This window comes from Trypanosoma melophagium, assembly GCF_022059095.1.
Source record: "Trypanosoma melophagium isolate St. Kilda chromosome Unknown ctg21segment0, whole genome shotgun sequence".
NCBI lineage: Eukaryota > Euglenozoa > Kinetoplastea > Trypanosomatida > Trypanosomatidae > Trypanosoma > Trypanosoma melophagium.
This window is the reverse complement of record NW_027125151.1, coordinates 309,027-323,094: the sequence shown is the minus strand read 5'-3', so window position 1 is coordinate 323,094 and position 14,068 is coordinate 309,027. Positions and strand designations below refer to the sequence as shown.

Here is a 14,068-nt window from a genome sequence, read left to right as displayed (position 1 = left end):
TTATTTATTTATTTATTTCTGTTGATCGTCCTCTGCGCCTCTTGGAATTTATCCAGTTATTGTTGTATTCCAAAATAACCGTTATCTGGTGTATCTAAACAACAACAAACACGAGAAGAGAGACAACGTTGGCATGGCGAGAAAAAACAATATCCCACTCTAAGAAAGAAATCATCAACTTTACTTACGGATGGAAATAATGTGTGGGATCGCAATAAACAACTCACCCCACACGTCTCTGTACGATTTTGTCCGTTAACGACGGAAGAGTGTCGGGCATTTGCTGTTTGACCGCCGTATTATTCCCCACATGGAAAGAGGAACTCCATTATGGCGATGTATCCCATTGCACATCTCATCATCACCATCATCAAAATTATTATTATTATTATTATTATTATCATTATTATCATAATCCGCGGCTGCGGCTGCTGCAGTAGAAGCGGAGGTAGATGTCAATCATCTTCTTTCCATAAATAATAATAATAATAATAATAATAATGATAAGCCTATTGTACCCTTGTTAACAGATGGTTATCACGTGGCTGTGGTGGCATACGGTTCTCCACAGAGTGGTAAGACGTACACACTCTTTAGTGAAAGTGGAATCGTTACACATGTAGTGCGTGGACTTTGCCAACAACAACAATGGCAGTAAAATTGGAAAAAGCAATGAAAGAAGATGATGTTAAACCATCTATGGTTTTAGTGGAATTGATGGAACGATTACAATGCGTTCTTGAAGAGGAATAAGCAGAAGATAAGAAAGTAACTGCACAAGATGGACTCATTGGCGATACTCATTATTGGAAACGAAAGATGATGAAGCATCGCCGTTGTGGTGGTTTATTTCCTGTTGTGAAGGAACCATTCTCCAATCAAGATATCTTAAATCGATTGCGTGATGCTTCATTAATACTATCAAGTAATTCTGGTTTAATGGAGGCGTTGCCGTTATTTCTACCAACTTCCACTGTTATATCAGGAACCACACGATACAGTCTACCATTAGTTCCTGAAAAGGAATATAAAAACAATACAGGCAATAGTACCACTATAATAGAAGCGGATGGAGTGCTTCTCTCGTACTCTTCTCGTATACTCTACAAACAACAAAAACAACAAGAAGAAGAGGGTGAAATGAAATTACTTTGCCGATTAGTTACACCATTGGCATACGGTACTGTTCCACCCTCGCCACCTGCCCCACATATTTCTCAAACTTTGTAAATCCCATCCATATGTTAATATGCGTAACCAGAATAAAGTGTTAAAAATAATACGACAAAGTAAACAAACTCGAGTATCCAAGTCAAGGGAACAGCTTCTTTTATCTAGTCACTTACCCCTTTCTGCGGCATTTACCATACATGTATTACGTCCATGTATAAGTGTTGCACTTTGGCGAAAAGAAGCCGCACAACCGGGATCCGGTCAAACATGGTGTTTACGTCTACGTCTTCTCGCAGTGCAAATACCAGAGAAAAATGGACACACATCATCTTTACTAGATGGACGTTGTCTTGCCATTGTTGTACAGTTCGCTCCATTTCTCTCTCATCCGCTTGTGATTACCGCACGTGAGATGATGGAAACGGAAATGGGAATAAAAAGAAGAGGAAGAAGAACTGGTACAACGGCTATTCTGCGTTATCGGCGAACGAAACGTATGGTAAATATTAAAGAGAAGCATACAGATCTCTTTTCTCACACAATGCCTTCGGGTTCATTAGATTGTATTATTGGCGATTACACAGTGGATCCACCAATGGCATCGGTACAGTCAAGAGGCTTAAAAATAGCCACAACGCGTTCATTGCCTTCTTTACCAACAAATGCACTTGCAGAAACTTCACTCTTGCCCCATCATGCTGTTAGTCTTGCTCAAGCCAAGATGCTTTTTTCTATCTTTGATTATAGTAATAGTAAAGAAGAAACTCGTCTTGTTGGCTCTGCAACATTACCACTTGCGAATATTATGCAGGCCACAGTAGATCAGAGGAATAGTAGTATTGAACGTTATAAATAACAAAAAGATGCCGGCAGAAGATGTGGAGTTGATATTACCTGAAATTTCTTTACATCGATCTGGACAGTGTGTTGGTGTTGGTGGTGGTGGTGTTGTTTCTTCTCCTCTAATGTGTACCTCTGCCTCAGCTAATATAGCTCCTGCTACTGTAGATGATAATTATGATATTCTTTAAAAGTAAACATCACCACTTTTTTTTTCTTGGTTTTTTTTTTTTTTGCCGGTCTGTTCTTTCTGTCTATATATTTCTCTGTTTCTATGCAACTTCCATAGTTGGAATTGTTTTAGTGGAGTAATTGGAATATTTTTTTTACTAATTTTCAACTTTTCGTATTGTTTTTCCTTTTACTTTCTTTTTCTTTCTTTTGTTACCATTTGTTGTTGTTGTTGTTTTATGGCGTTGTTATTATTGTTGCTGATATGGCGAGTATTTAACTGAAGTATCGTCACCTCTCTCTTTCTCTCTCTCTCATATATATCCCTCTATTGTGAAGAGTGACGTGATATTGTTGTTGTCTATCGTTTATTTGCTTTCATGTGTAACTGTATCATATGGGAAGAAATATATATATATATATATATATATATATTTCTGTTTTTTTTTTCGTTGTTATCGTAGTCTGTATTCTGTACGCTAATAATGTTTATTGTTTGCTTTTCTCTGTGTCTGTGTGTGTATATAGTTATATGAGTTTATTCCGTGATTGATAGTTTTCCTTGATGTATTGTGTTGTTTTTTCTCTTGGTTTTTTCCGCTTTACTCGTTGTTTTTTGTTTTGTTTCAGAATACTTTTCTATTCGAGTGGACCGTGTGAAGAATACCAGAAGGTACAGAGAGTAAATAAGGAAAGAAAGAAAAAAAGAAAGGCACTCACTCAATATATACACATAAGAATAGAAACAAGGTGAAGATCAAGCAAGGAGTGAAGAATAAAGGGGAAATAAAGAAAAAGAAAAGTAAGGTATACAATCAAAGAAGAAGATATACTTGCACTTGCCCACGTACGTCCATTGTACATTCACACACATAAATACATATTCATACATATAAATACATACATACAGAGATCAAGAGAATACCTGTGGTTTCTGTATCTCTCCACGAACGAAAAAGAAAATAAAAGAAAAACTTAACGCATAGAGCATATATATATATATATATATATATATATATATATCTGCGCTATTGTTATTAAGAGCAATAGTAGCAGTAAGGGTAGAATAAGGAAGAAAGTAAAAGAAAGAAAAAAAGAAGAGGGAACAAACTCACATAAGAGAAAAAGGAGTACTGACCCAAATAAGATGCTGCGCCGTCGCCTTATCTTTTCTACCTCCAAACACACTACCTTTGGTGGTGCTATTACAGCAACAGTGGAAAGCCAAGCAACGTACAAGAGTAGTGATGCTATTACTACTACTACTACTATTACTACTACAACCATGTTTTCACATCCATCTTACTCTCTAGTTAAGAGTAAAGAGAATGGCAATGGCTGTCCAACACCAATGTTTATCAGCTGCAGATCACACTTCACAACGTTACCGTTGTTGAGTCCATCTACCACCCGTACACTCCCCGCCTCACCGCATCAATGTTCTGTTGAACAGGTACTACTTCCCAACATTCAAATGAATGAGAGTGGTATTCGCACTGAAACACTGCGTGGAATGGTGCAATTATTACTTGAGCCGGATGCCACAGATGTGGAAGATGTCTCCATGTTGGATTTTGTGGTAATGGTGCCTAAACGACAACTCGCCGCCCTGCGTGGGCGTAAAGAATGGCTTGAAGTAGTATTAAGTTCAGAACGTTATCAGGCATGTAAAGATGCACGAGCCCTGCGATTGGCGGGAATTACTACACTTGGCCGCTGGGATGAGAACCGTGAGCGGGTGCCGGTTTCCCCATACTCACGCGGTTTATTAGAAGAGGCGTATGCCGCTATTGTGCGACAACCGGTGGAGTCGCAGAAGGATCAAGTTATCACGTGGTTAACAAAAACTATTCAAAAGGCGGTTATTGAGGAGTTTGCCGCAAATAAAGGAAATCGACAGATACTTGCCCCACTTATTACAGGCATGCAGGCACTTCCAGAGACTGTGGCGGCCGCTGCGGCTACGATAAAGGAAGGAGAAGTGCAGCGACTGGAGGAGAAGAAGGAGGAGGAAACTGATGGAAGTGAAACAACGGAGTGGGAAAGTAGTAATCAGAAAACGAGTAAAAATACAAAGAGTCGTGGGAAGAAACAGGTAAAACATGCTGAAGAGGATCATGAAGAAATTACAGAAACAACAGCAACCACAAGCACAAAAGCCGTGGAAAGTGAAGATGTTAGTAAAAAAGATAATACAACGACTCCGATAGAAGATGATGAGGATGCTGAAATTGCACGACTTTTAAAGGAAACAGAGCAAGAATTTGCTCCAACTCCATATGTTCGTGGAAGCAACGATACCAACAAGACAGCAACATCAACATCTACCGGATCAGCATCAGCAGCAAAGACAGATAGCGATGATCACTCCAAGTCTGGTAAATTAAAGAAAAAGAAGGGTAGTGAAGCTCTTTCAAAGAAAGCTGAACTGCAGAAACAACAACAACAACAACAACAAAAGGAGCAGGAAAAGGAATCATTAGAGGAAGAAGAAGGAATAGAAACTGATGACGCAACAGAGAAAGGACAAAAAACTCGTGGTGTTACCGCTGCGGAGACAGCCCCATCTGCTGCAAAACAAAACCGATCACTGGCTCGTTTAGCCGAGTTAATGCTTACTCAGTTTAACAGTGCTGATGGTTATCTCCATATGTCTGATATTAAAGATGATGAAAAAAAGGGTTTTGTTATTGTGGTTGAAGGTGACATGGCGCAGGTGGATCCATTCGCTCTCTACAGTACTTTCAGCGCTGCCAAGGTAAGTGATGGCGATTCACGTGAGATTCTCGCACTTAAACAAGTTTGTTCTGCTTTTAACTCATATACTGAATTACATGACGCTGCTAATGATGAAACTACGGCAAAGTTTTACAAGGAAAAAGGTGTAGAAGCACTTGTGCATGGTGCAGTACTGCTTCGGGCAATCTCGCGTGAACATCCAGTTACGCTAGAACCTCGTGAAATTCCTAACTATGGTTTCCCACTTCTCTCATCTGACCGTCGTCCACACCGCGTACGACGCAATAAAGGAACCACAGATATGACGGCTGATAAAGTTGAAGATGCCGTTAAAGCTTATACTTCTTTCTTTGCTTCTAAGAGTAAGAGGTTTACACCTATTCGTCCACCTATTGACTTTAATTCAGGATGTAGTGTGGCAGCATTAATGGGTACAACATTACATTTATACGAGACATCATTAAAAGAAACTGTAAGGGAAGATGATGTCCGATGCCGTTTTGCAGAATCTATGCTTGGTGTCCTCCATGTTTTGGAGAGAAAAATCTTGAGTCGAGTAAATGTTGTACATTATCATATCCTCGCTACTTCCATTAGTGGAGGTAATGGATCAAATGGTATGGATGTGATGCCAACCTCTATTGTTAGTATTGACACTACTGGCTCATTTACTTCATCTGAAAAGACTCGTCTACAGCAACTGGCAGAACCTCTTTGTATGACAAGCACCATGGCAGAGTGCACCTCCGTTTCAGATCTCGTAGATGCTATCGAATCCCTTGGTGTTTCCGTGGTACATGATATATTAACGAACCGTGAAGATTTGGAAGCATTGCTCACACCCACCTTAGTCCAGCTTCTTCCTGAGGCTGAAGAAGAAGAAGAAGCGGATGAAGAAATGGATAAAAGACCACCTGCCAAACGTGTGCCTGCAACTTCGGGGAAGGACGTAACCGCAAAGTCTGGTGCTGGTGGTGGTAGTGGTGGAAACAGCAATACTAATAGTGCTGCCGCTGCCGCTGCCGCTAAGGTGGCTGTAGCAGCAGCAACAACAACAAAGGAAGAAGAAGAGGAGGAAGAGGAGGAAGAAGAAGAAGTGGAAGAGAAAAAGAGTGCTAAGAAAAAAGGAAAGGGAAAGAAAAATGAAGTAGAGGAAGAAGAAGCAGAAGAGGAAGAGGAGGAAGAAGAAGAAGTGGAAGAGGAGGAAGAAGAGGAAGAGGAAGAAGAAGTGCGCAAACCACCTGTGAGTAACACTGGAAGCAAGAACTTGTCATCTGCGAAGAATCGATCAGCCCGCGGCAAGGCTCAGGCGGCGGAAGAAGAGTTAAGTGCTGAAAAAGACGATAATGAAGAAGAAGAGGAAGAGGAAGAAGAAGAGGAAGTGCGCAAACCACCTGTGAGTAACACTGGAAGCAAGAAGAACTTGTCATCTGCGAAGAATCGATCAGCCCGCGGCAAGGCTCAGGCGGCGGAAGAAGAGTTAAGTGCTGAAAAAGACGATAATGAAGAAGAAGAAGAGGAAGAGGAAGAAGAACATCATCATAAATTGCGTGCTCCTCCACCCTCAAAGAAAGCCACACAAAGTGGAAAGCGAGCCCCACCACCGCCTGCAGCAGTAGATGAGGATGATGAGGATGATGATGATGATGATGAAATTGAAGAACCCGTTCGTCCACCACCACCAACGAAGAAGGGCGCTCACGCAAGACGTGCGGCTTCCTCACCCGCAGCAACCCCCGCCGCTCCTGCTGCCACAACAACTGAAGATGAGGACAATAAAAGCCTTGAAGCTGATCAAGAGGAAGAGGTGGTTGTAACTTCACGCCCTCGAAGCCGTAGTAGGCGTATGGCTCGTGCTTTACCGCAACGTGTTGATGATGATGATGATCGCTGGTTCCAAAAGGCAAAACGTTAAATTTTACTTTTTTTTAAGTGTGAAGAGGAATAAATGTTATCTTTGCTTTATTTTTTTTTTCTTTGTTGTTTCCCTTCTTACTTTTGTGCTCTAATGGAATGTGTATGTGTGTCAGTGTTTTATTAACTGGAAGGGGGCGATATTTTGTTGGCGGTGATGCATCATTTTGATTTTATTTTATTTCTGTTTGTGCCAATGTCTGTGTATATGTGTCCTGCGTGTTTGACGTATCAACCATAGAAGAAAAATGAAAAGAAGTTGGCAATAGTAGTTTGTATATATACATATAAAAAGTAAGTATATTACTGTTTATTTGCCTGTGGTATTGACTTCTTTATTTTCTGTTAGTGTCCCCAATTTTCTACAGTTACATATTATTTATTATTATAGTTGTGGTTTATTGACATTATAGTCGTCGTTTAATAGAGGACATCCCTTTTTATTTTTAATTGGTTTTGATGGGGGATTATACATTGGTGACTCATTCTTGGACAGAGAAAGAATGTTAACAAAACTACGAACGCAAATAGATAGTGATAGAAGAAACAAAGGAAAGGACTACACGCGAACATATACACACGCACACAGAATGCATAGAGGCGTGTACACCCATACATACACATACACATGTCAAGAAATACATAATTATTTACTCATTTTTTATTTGTTCTGAGAAGAGGAAGATAAATTTTAACTGTTGCTTAATTCATTCTCAGTAGAAATATGAAGAAGGGAGGAAGCCACGGCAATATCTCCTCGAGTAAAGAAAAACTGAAAAGAAAAAAGGTATTTTTCCCGCTGCAGTTATGACCCTTGTCCTCTCTTTTTATGCAATAAAGAGTTTTGAAAATGAGATTAAAACAAAAAACGAATACACGCACAGTACAGATGTCTGGGATCTGCTATTTTGTGTGGGTTTACTCTCATATTCTCCATCTCTTGTACTGTATTTATTTCGTATTTTCTTGACCTCTATTCGTTTTTATTTTATTTTTTCTGTATTCGTTTATAAAAAAGTTGCGGAAGCGCCTAAAGGCAAATCTAACAATAGAAGCCAAGTATAATACCCTGTTTAAGGGGGGAAGAAAACGAAAAAATTTTAAAAAATAGGCATTTGCGTATAGAGCGAGATTACGCTACTTATATAAAGACGCGTATACGAGTAGTATCTAGGAAAAAAAAACAAGAAGGAAGATACTAATCCGATAAATAGCAACAAGAGAGGAAAAGAAGAAAAAAGAAAAAGGAAAAAAAATCACCTTGAGGAAGGAGTACCTTTTGATTTGTACAAAAATGGGAAAGAAAGCGGAACAGAAGCGCAAGGAGAAGATTGTGGAGGACAAGACCTTTGGTCTGAAGAACAAGAACCGGAGTGCGAAGGTGCAGTCCTACATCCAGTCCGTGAGCAAGAGCGTGACCCAGGGCAACCAGCATGACCGTAAGCGGACGGAAGACCTCGAGGCGAAGCGCAAGGCCCGTGAGGAAAAGAAGGCCTTTGAAGCTGAAATGGCCAAACTCTTCCGCGAGGTTGGCGGGGCCGCCCCCCCTGGTGGCCGCAGCGACTCTGCGCCGGCGGAGGACCCGGTGGAGGAGACGGACCGGAATTTGGGGTGTGCGCCGGAGGAGTACCTCTTCCGCCCGGAGGACTTTGACGAGGTGCAGCGGGACGAGCGGCGGCTGGAGGAGCAGTTGGAGGCGCAGCGGGAGGCCCTGCGGGGGCGGACGGACTTGACGCCCGTCACGGAGGAGTCGTTCCAGGCGTGGAAGGCCGCCCAGCGGGAGGCGGCAGCGGCGGCGGAGGCCCTGCGGGTGCGGCGGGCGAAGGCGGGCGAGGGCGGCGGGCGGCTGCGCGGGTGGGACTTGTGGCAGATGGACCGCGAGTTGTTCGTCGACGACGAGGACGCCGACGAGGCGTACGAGCGGGAGGAGGAGGACGAGGAAGACGTTGGCGGAGCGTATGGTGGAGAGGGCGAGGATGTGGATGAGAGTGCCTATGATCTCTCCTAAGTTACTCTGTGTATATATGAAGAGCTACTACCAGAAATGGGGGTGGTGGAGAAGGGAGTGGAGAAGGGAGACGACAGTCGTGGAGATGGTGTTTATATACCTGAGGGACTAGGAAAAAAAGAAGAAAAGGAAAGATGTGTTCTACCATCAATACGTTCCTCGTGTAATTTATTTTAATAATCTTTCCTTTTTTTTCGTTGTTTTTTCTTCATCTTCACGCTTTCTCTCATTCTGGATATATAAATAAATATATGTGCGTATGTGTCACGTCTTTTTTTGTTCTTTTTTTCTCCCTCAAACACATATTCCCTCCATTTATCTATTTATATTATTTATATATGGATTTATGTCTGTAAATTTGTGTACATGTCCTTTAACAATACACTGGTACAAGAAATATTTGCCACTACACATTATTTTCTTCTCTTTTTCCCTTTCTAAATTATTTCTCTTCTTACTATTTTTACATTTACCAATACACCACGTCCACAAATAATAACCATTATTATTCCTTCTTCCTCCTACGCTAAAGGGTATTCATCAAAATCTAAAAACGTGGTAAACTTTTTACTTTTTTTCATTTACACTTACACATATATTTGCAAATACCAAAGGGAAATATGAGGCTTCGTTCCTTTCTTCTGCGGTATTACCCGCCAGGGATTACTCTGGAGTATGAAACCTCAGCTGGTGAAGTGGGTGAAAAGACAATAGACCTCCTCACACTTACTCCGCAGACAAATTTAGAACGGCTTGCTGCAGAGATTATTAAGGAGGAACCACTACTTACAGAAAAATACGCTTCACAGTTAATCACATACTTGCAAAGGTTAGTAGATAAGCTGAAAGTCGGGTATAACAATAAACAGACGTTTTACCTTTTTAAAACTCTTCGAGCGCATATGTTACCCTTAACCAACTGTGCCTTTAATAAGGGTGGTGATTCTTTTATTACAGGCAGTTATGATCGTACATGTAAAGTGTGGGAAACTGCTACTGGTTCTGAAATTGTGTCATTAGAAGGACACCGTAATGTTGTGTACTCGGTATCATTTAACAATCCTTATGGTAATCGAGTGGCTACAGGCAGTTTTGATAAAACTTGCAAAATATGGGATGCAAGTACAGGTCAATGTTATCACACATTATCGGGTCATATGGCTGAGATTGTGTGTATGTGTTTTAATCCACAAAGTACACACCTCGCATCAGGATCAATGGATTATACTGCTAAAGTATGGGATCTAGAAACTGGTAGAGAAGCTTATACACTACTTGGACACACTGCAGAAATTGTATCACTTAACTTTAATACCCATGGAGATCTTATTTTAACTGGAAGCTTTGATGCCAGTGCTAAATTGTGGGATGTACGTACTGGTAAATGTGTACATACTCTCTCCTCACATCGTGCTGAAATTTCATCCACGCAATTTAACTTTGCCGGAAATTTATGTATAACTGGCTGTATTGATCGATCATGTAAAGTGTGGGATGTGCGAGCGGGTAAATGCCTCTCCACACTGCGGGGCCATACAGATGAAATTCTCGATGTGGCCTTTAATACCACCGGTTCTATGATTGTTACAGCTAGCGCAGATGCCACCGCACGGGTGTATGATACGGCTTCATGTAATTGTATTGCGACGTTGCTGGGACACGAGGGGGAAATCTCAAAGGTGCAGTTTAACCCGCAGGGAACTAAAATTATCTCCGCCGCGAATGATAAGACTTGTCGTGTGTGGAACATAGAAACAGGAGAGGCGATACAGGTGCTCACGGGTCATAATGATGAGATATTCTCATGTGCCTTTAACTATGAAGGGGATACTATCCTTACAGGATCAAAGGACAATACATGTGGAATTTGGAAGAGCTAAGTGAAAGAGTCTCTCTCTCTCTCTCTCTCTCTATATATATATATATATATATATATATATATATATAAGTGGTGTGTATTGTGAGGTTGTTGGGCACACCTGGATACCTTTACTTATCTATTTTAATTTACAAAGTTTGTTCCATGGATTCTCTTTCTGTTCGTTTATTTGTGTGTTCTACCATTTCATTTGTTTTGTTTTTCCCTCTTTTATGTGGTTCTCTTCGTTGAATGGCGTACTATTGCATGGTCTCTTCTTGATGGATGAAAAGAACTACTAGAGGGAGAAATGGTGTAAGAGATAAAAATAGGATAACAATGTTGGGTTCTATTATTAGTAAATAAAAAAAATGACTATATCTGTATATGTATATATAGTACATACAGGTGAGATGGGCGAACTATTTCTGTAGTATCTCTACATTTTTGTTTTTCACCTGAACTAGTTCTCATTTAAATTATTTTCCTCACTTGCAATAGACACACAGAAATATATATATATATATATGTGCAGAAATACAGGGAACAGTAGAGGGTGCCAATATACGTTACTTTGGTACATTGCATATATGTAATACCATTACTCTGGACGCTTAAGAAGAAATAAGAAGTAGAAAAAATATAGAAATTGAAATAGTTATGCGTGGTTTGTGTGTATAAGAGAGGGAGAGAGAGAAAAAAAAAAGATGAAAAGGCGGAAAGACATTATCAGGAGTAGATAATGGCAATGGCACATTTAGAGCGAAATAGTGATTATTATTATCTATTGGTTTTCTGTTCTTTGTTATTGTTGTTGGGTTTTTTTAGTATTCATTATGTGCCTATGTGTGTATGTATAGGCGTATCTCATCTCTTATCTTCTCTCAGGGATGAATTATATATATATATATATAGTCCCTTAACATATTACATTATTCATATGGTTACTTTCTAACTAATTCTTTTCTCTTCTTTTCTTTTCTTTTCGTTTTTCTCTTATTTATTTACACAATTGGACTAAAAAGCAAAATACCTGTCAAAAAAAAAAAAACGAAAATAAAGCGGATCAAAGGCAAAAGGATCGACAATATCAACACAAAGGGATCATTAACACACTTTTAGACTTCTAGAAGAAGAAAAAAAAATAAATTTAAGAATTAAAAAAAAAATAAAGAAGGGTACTATAGTAAATAAGAAATAATAAAAGAGAAGGTTTTTTTTTGTTGTTGTTGGTTTCCTTCATTTCTTTCCTTATTTCCTTCTAGTTACTATTACTATTATTATTCCTTTCTCCTTATTCCGTCTACATAGCGAGAGGGAGGTGATTGAAGTGAGATCGCCTCCCCCTTTTTTGACCGTATATGTTTACACTCCTCGCAGGTCGTGTTGAGAGGGATCCAAACAGTCGTGTGGTAGTACAGCATCACTGGCCAGGCTCTCGTCATTGTGATAATAAATGCCATAATGAGAAGAAACAAGAAAAAGAAGAAGTATATGAAGATGATGATGATATTGTTGTTGTTAAGATGAATAATAAATGTTTAGATTCCACTCTTATTGTTGGGAATACTAATACTACTATTACTACTCATACTAGTATGAATACTACTAGGTGTGCAGCTCACACTATGGGTGATCCTCACTCCACACCATCCATGTCTATCCCTGTAGTGAACGTCTGTACAACAATCCCCACATCCACCGTAAATCATACGGCAATGAAGAGTAAAGAAAATCATAATCCTCAAGTAGTAAGTACAACAACTACACCGCATTCTCTTTCCATGTTATTTAATGGTCATCTAAATATAAAGAACACCCGTCGACGTCACCGTGGGGCTCCAAACGTTATCATTCACTACGGCAGACGCCCATCCTCTTGTAAGCCAGTGTACTGCGGTGAAGGATTTACATGGAATGGCCCTACAATCCCTCAAAAACAACAACAGCAACAGGAAGATCAATTACTATTACTATCTCAGTCTCAACAACAACAAGAAGAAGAGAAATTGTCCATGATGCAGCAGTTAATACCAATGCTCTCCACTGCAACAGGGCGAAATCCCTCCAGCAATAACGCAGGACTCTCATTAGAATTGGATGGATTCACAAATGCCTCTGGCGTCGGTGTGGCCGGATCTCCGCTAAAAGTATTTATTACACCAGGCAGTCGCTCGCCCAGTAGTAATATTGAGGCTCTGGCGAGTACAGGGACTTGGCTGAATCAAACAATCGGGCCGGTTTCACTTTCCTCCACAGAATTCACTAAGAAGACGACGATGATGGAGGAGGACTCTGTGAAGATGGGTGCAGTGAAAAAGGTGGGACGCACATGGTCGGGATCACTTTTCTTTAAAACGTGTCTGCTGGAGCAACAGATGCGAGTAAGAGAGTGTAATGGTGTAAATGCGATGATGAAGAAATATGCACTTTCATCGCCATCATCGCCATCCGCACGACCAACAACAACAACAACAACTGCTGCAGCAGCACTGGCAATTACTGAGAAGGGAAAGGATGAAACTACATGCACCTGCACACATCCTCTGGATATAAGGAAGGTTGTGTTAACTTATCCACATCATCGTGTTTGTTGTCATGTTAAGACACCTCTTCTACACAGTGTTTCTCCAAAGAAAGTAGAAAATACAACAGGTGTGAGTGACAGTAGAAAGTATGATCAATGTCAGCATTGGTTACATGATGGTTATCATAATGATCAGGAGATCTTTGATGAATTAAGCGTCAGCATGACATCCTCTTTATCATCTTGTGGGGATAAAGTGGGAGTAAATCATCATCTTGTACAGAAAGGTGTACAAAAAGGTGATTCTACTAGAGATGATATGTATATTCCAAAAAATGTCAAAACAACAACTCAACACGACTCCTTTTACGCCGGTACTAATCCTATTCCATTAAGAGATTCCAAATATCATAATGTAGAGCAGCCATTTATTTACCCCGTACAAATACCGACGAGGGAATGCAATGCTGTACTACTATCACCCTATACAACTATGTGTTGTCCACCTATTTCATCGCATGCATTAACACCAGGATTTAATGCAACTTACTGTGGTGGTTATAACACCCCCACATATAATGGATATAAAGAGTACTATGAGTACCATATGCATCCATTCAGCCCATATCCACATCCAACATGTCAACAGTATCCATATCCATATCCGTATCAACAGCAGCAGCAGTGTGTAAATAAGATGCGAACCACACGGTTTCCTGAAGTAGTACCCCTGACTATTCATGCGTGTGAGGGGCGGAATACGGTGTGTCCAACGTTAACAAAGTTTGAACGTGTTGAGGCGTGGCTTGCAGAAGTTGAAGCCGCGATGAAAGCGTGA

At 40.4% G+C, this 14,068-nt stretch overlaps 7 protein-coding genes across 8 annotated transcripts; all 7 read left to right on the top strand.

Moving 5' to 3' along the window:
• Nucleotides 1-310: 310 nt before the first annotated feature.
• Nucleotides 311-658, top strand: LSM04_004071 (Kinesin motor domain; the record flags this gene model as incomplete). The annotated part of the gene is made up of 2 exons (XM_067330972.1): nt 311-338; nt 444-658. The coding sequence occupies 2 exons, from the start codon at nt 311-313 to the stop codon at nt 656-658; spliced, it is 243 nt and encodes an 80-aa protein (XP_067191944.1).
• A 161-nt stretch (nt 659-819) lies between these two features.
• On the top strand, nt 820-1,230 carry LSM04_009466 (uncharacterized protein; the record flags this gene model as incomplete). The annotated part of the gene is made up of 1 exon (XM_067330971.1): nt 820-1,230. One exon carries the CDS (start codon nt 820-822, stop codon nt 1,228-1,230), a length of 411 nt encoding a protein of 136 aa, XP_067192047.1.
• Nucleotides 1,231-1,249: 19 nt separating this feature from the next.
• LSM04_009164 (uncharacterized protein) lies at nt 1,250-2,204 on the top strand (the record flags this gene model as incomplete). 2 transcript variants are annotated; one of them, XM_067330970.1, is made up of 2 exons in its annotated part: nt 1,250-2,006; nt 2,047-2,204. In XM_067330970.1, the coding sequence occupies 2 exons, from the start codon at nt 1,250-1,252 to the stop codon at nt 2,202-2,204; spliced, it is 915 nt and encodes a 304-aa protein (XP_067192041.1). The 2 variants fall into 2 exon arrangements, with proteins under 2 accessions (XP_067192041.1, XP_067192040.1); XM_067330969.1 differs by lacking the exon at nt 2,047-2,204 and having other exon boundaries at nt 1,250-2,029.
• Nucleotides 2,205-3,331: 1,127 nt separating this feature from the next.
• Nucleotides 3,332-6,838, top strand: LSM04_001494 (uncharacterized protein; the record flags this gene model as incomplete). The annotated part of the gene is made up of 1 exon (XM_067330968.1): nt 3,332-6,838. The coding sequence occupies one exon, from the start codon at nt 3,332-3,334 to the stop codon at nt 6,836-6,838; it is 3,507 nt and encodes a 1,168-aa protein (XP_067191896.1).
• Nucleotides 6,839-8,131: 1,293 nt separating this feature from the next.
• On the top strand, nt 8,132-8,845 carry LSM04_009562 (ZC3H15/TMA46 family; the record flags this gene model as incomplete). Its single annotated transcript, XM_067330967.1, has 1 exon — nt 8,132-8,845. The coding sequence occupies one exon, from the start codon at nt 8,132-8,134 to the stop codon at nt 8,843-8,845; it is 714 nt and encodes a 237-aa protein (XP_067192053.1).
• A 620-nt stretch (nt 8,846-9,465) lies between these two features.
• On the top strand, nt 9,466-10,725 carry LSM04_001437 (WD40 repeat; the record flags this gene model as incomplete). Its single annotated transcript, XM_067330966.1, has 1 exon — nt 9,466-10,725. The coding sequence occupies one exon, from the start codon at nt 9,466-9,468 to the stop codon at nt 10,723-10,725; it is 1,260 nt and encodes a 419-aa protein (XP_067191893.1).
• A 1,339-nt stretch (nt 10,726-12,064) lies between these two features.
• On the top strand, nt 12,065-14,068 carry LSM04_005472 (uncharacterized protein; the record flags this gene model as incomplete). The annotated part of the gene is made up of 1 exon (XM_067330964.1): nt 12,065-14,068. One exon carries the CDS (start codon nt 12,065-12,067, stop codon nt 14,066-14,068), a length of 2,004 nt encoding a protein of 667 aa, XP_067191970.1.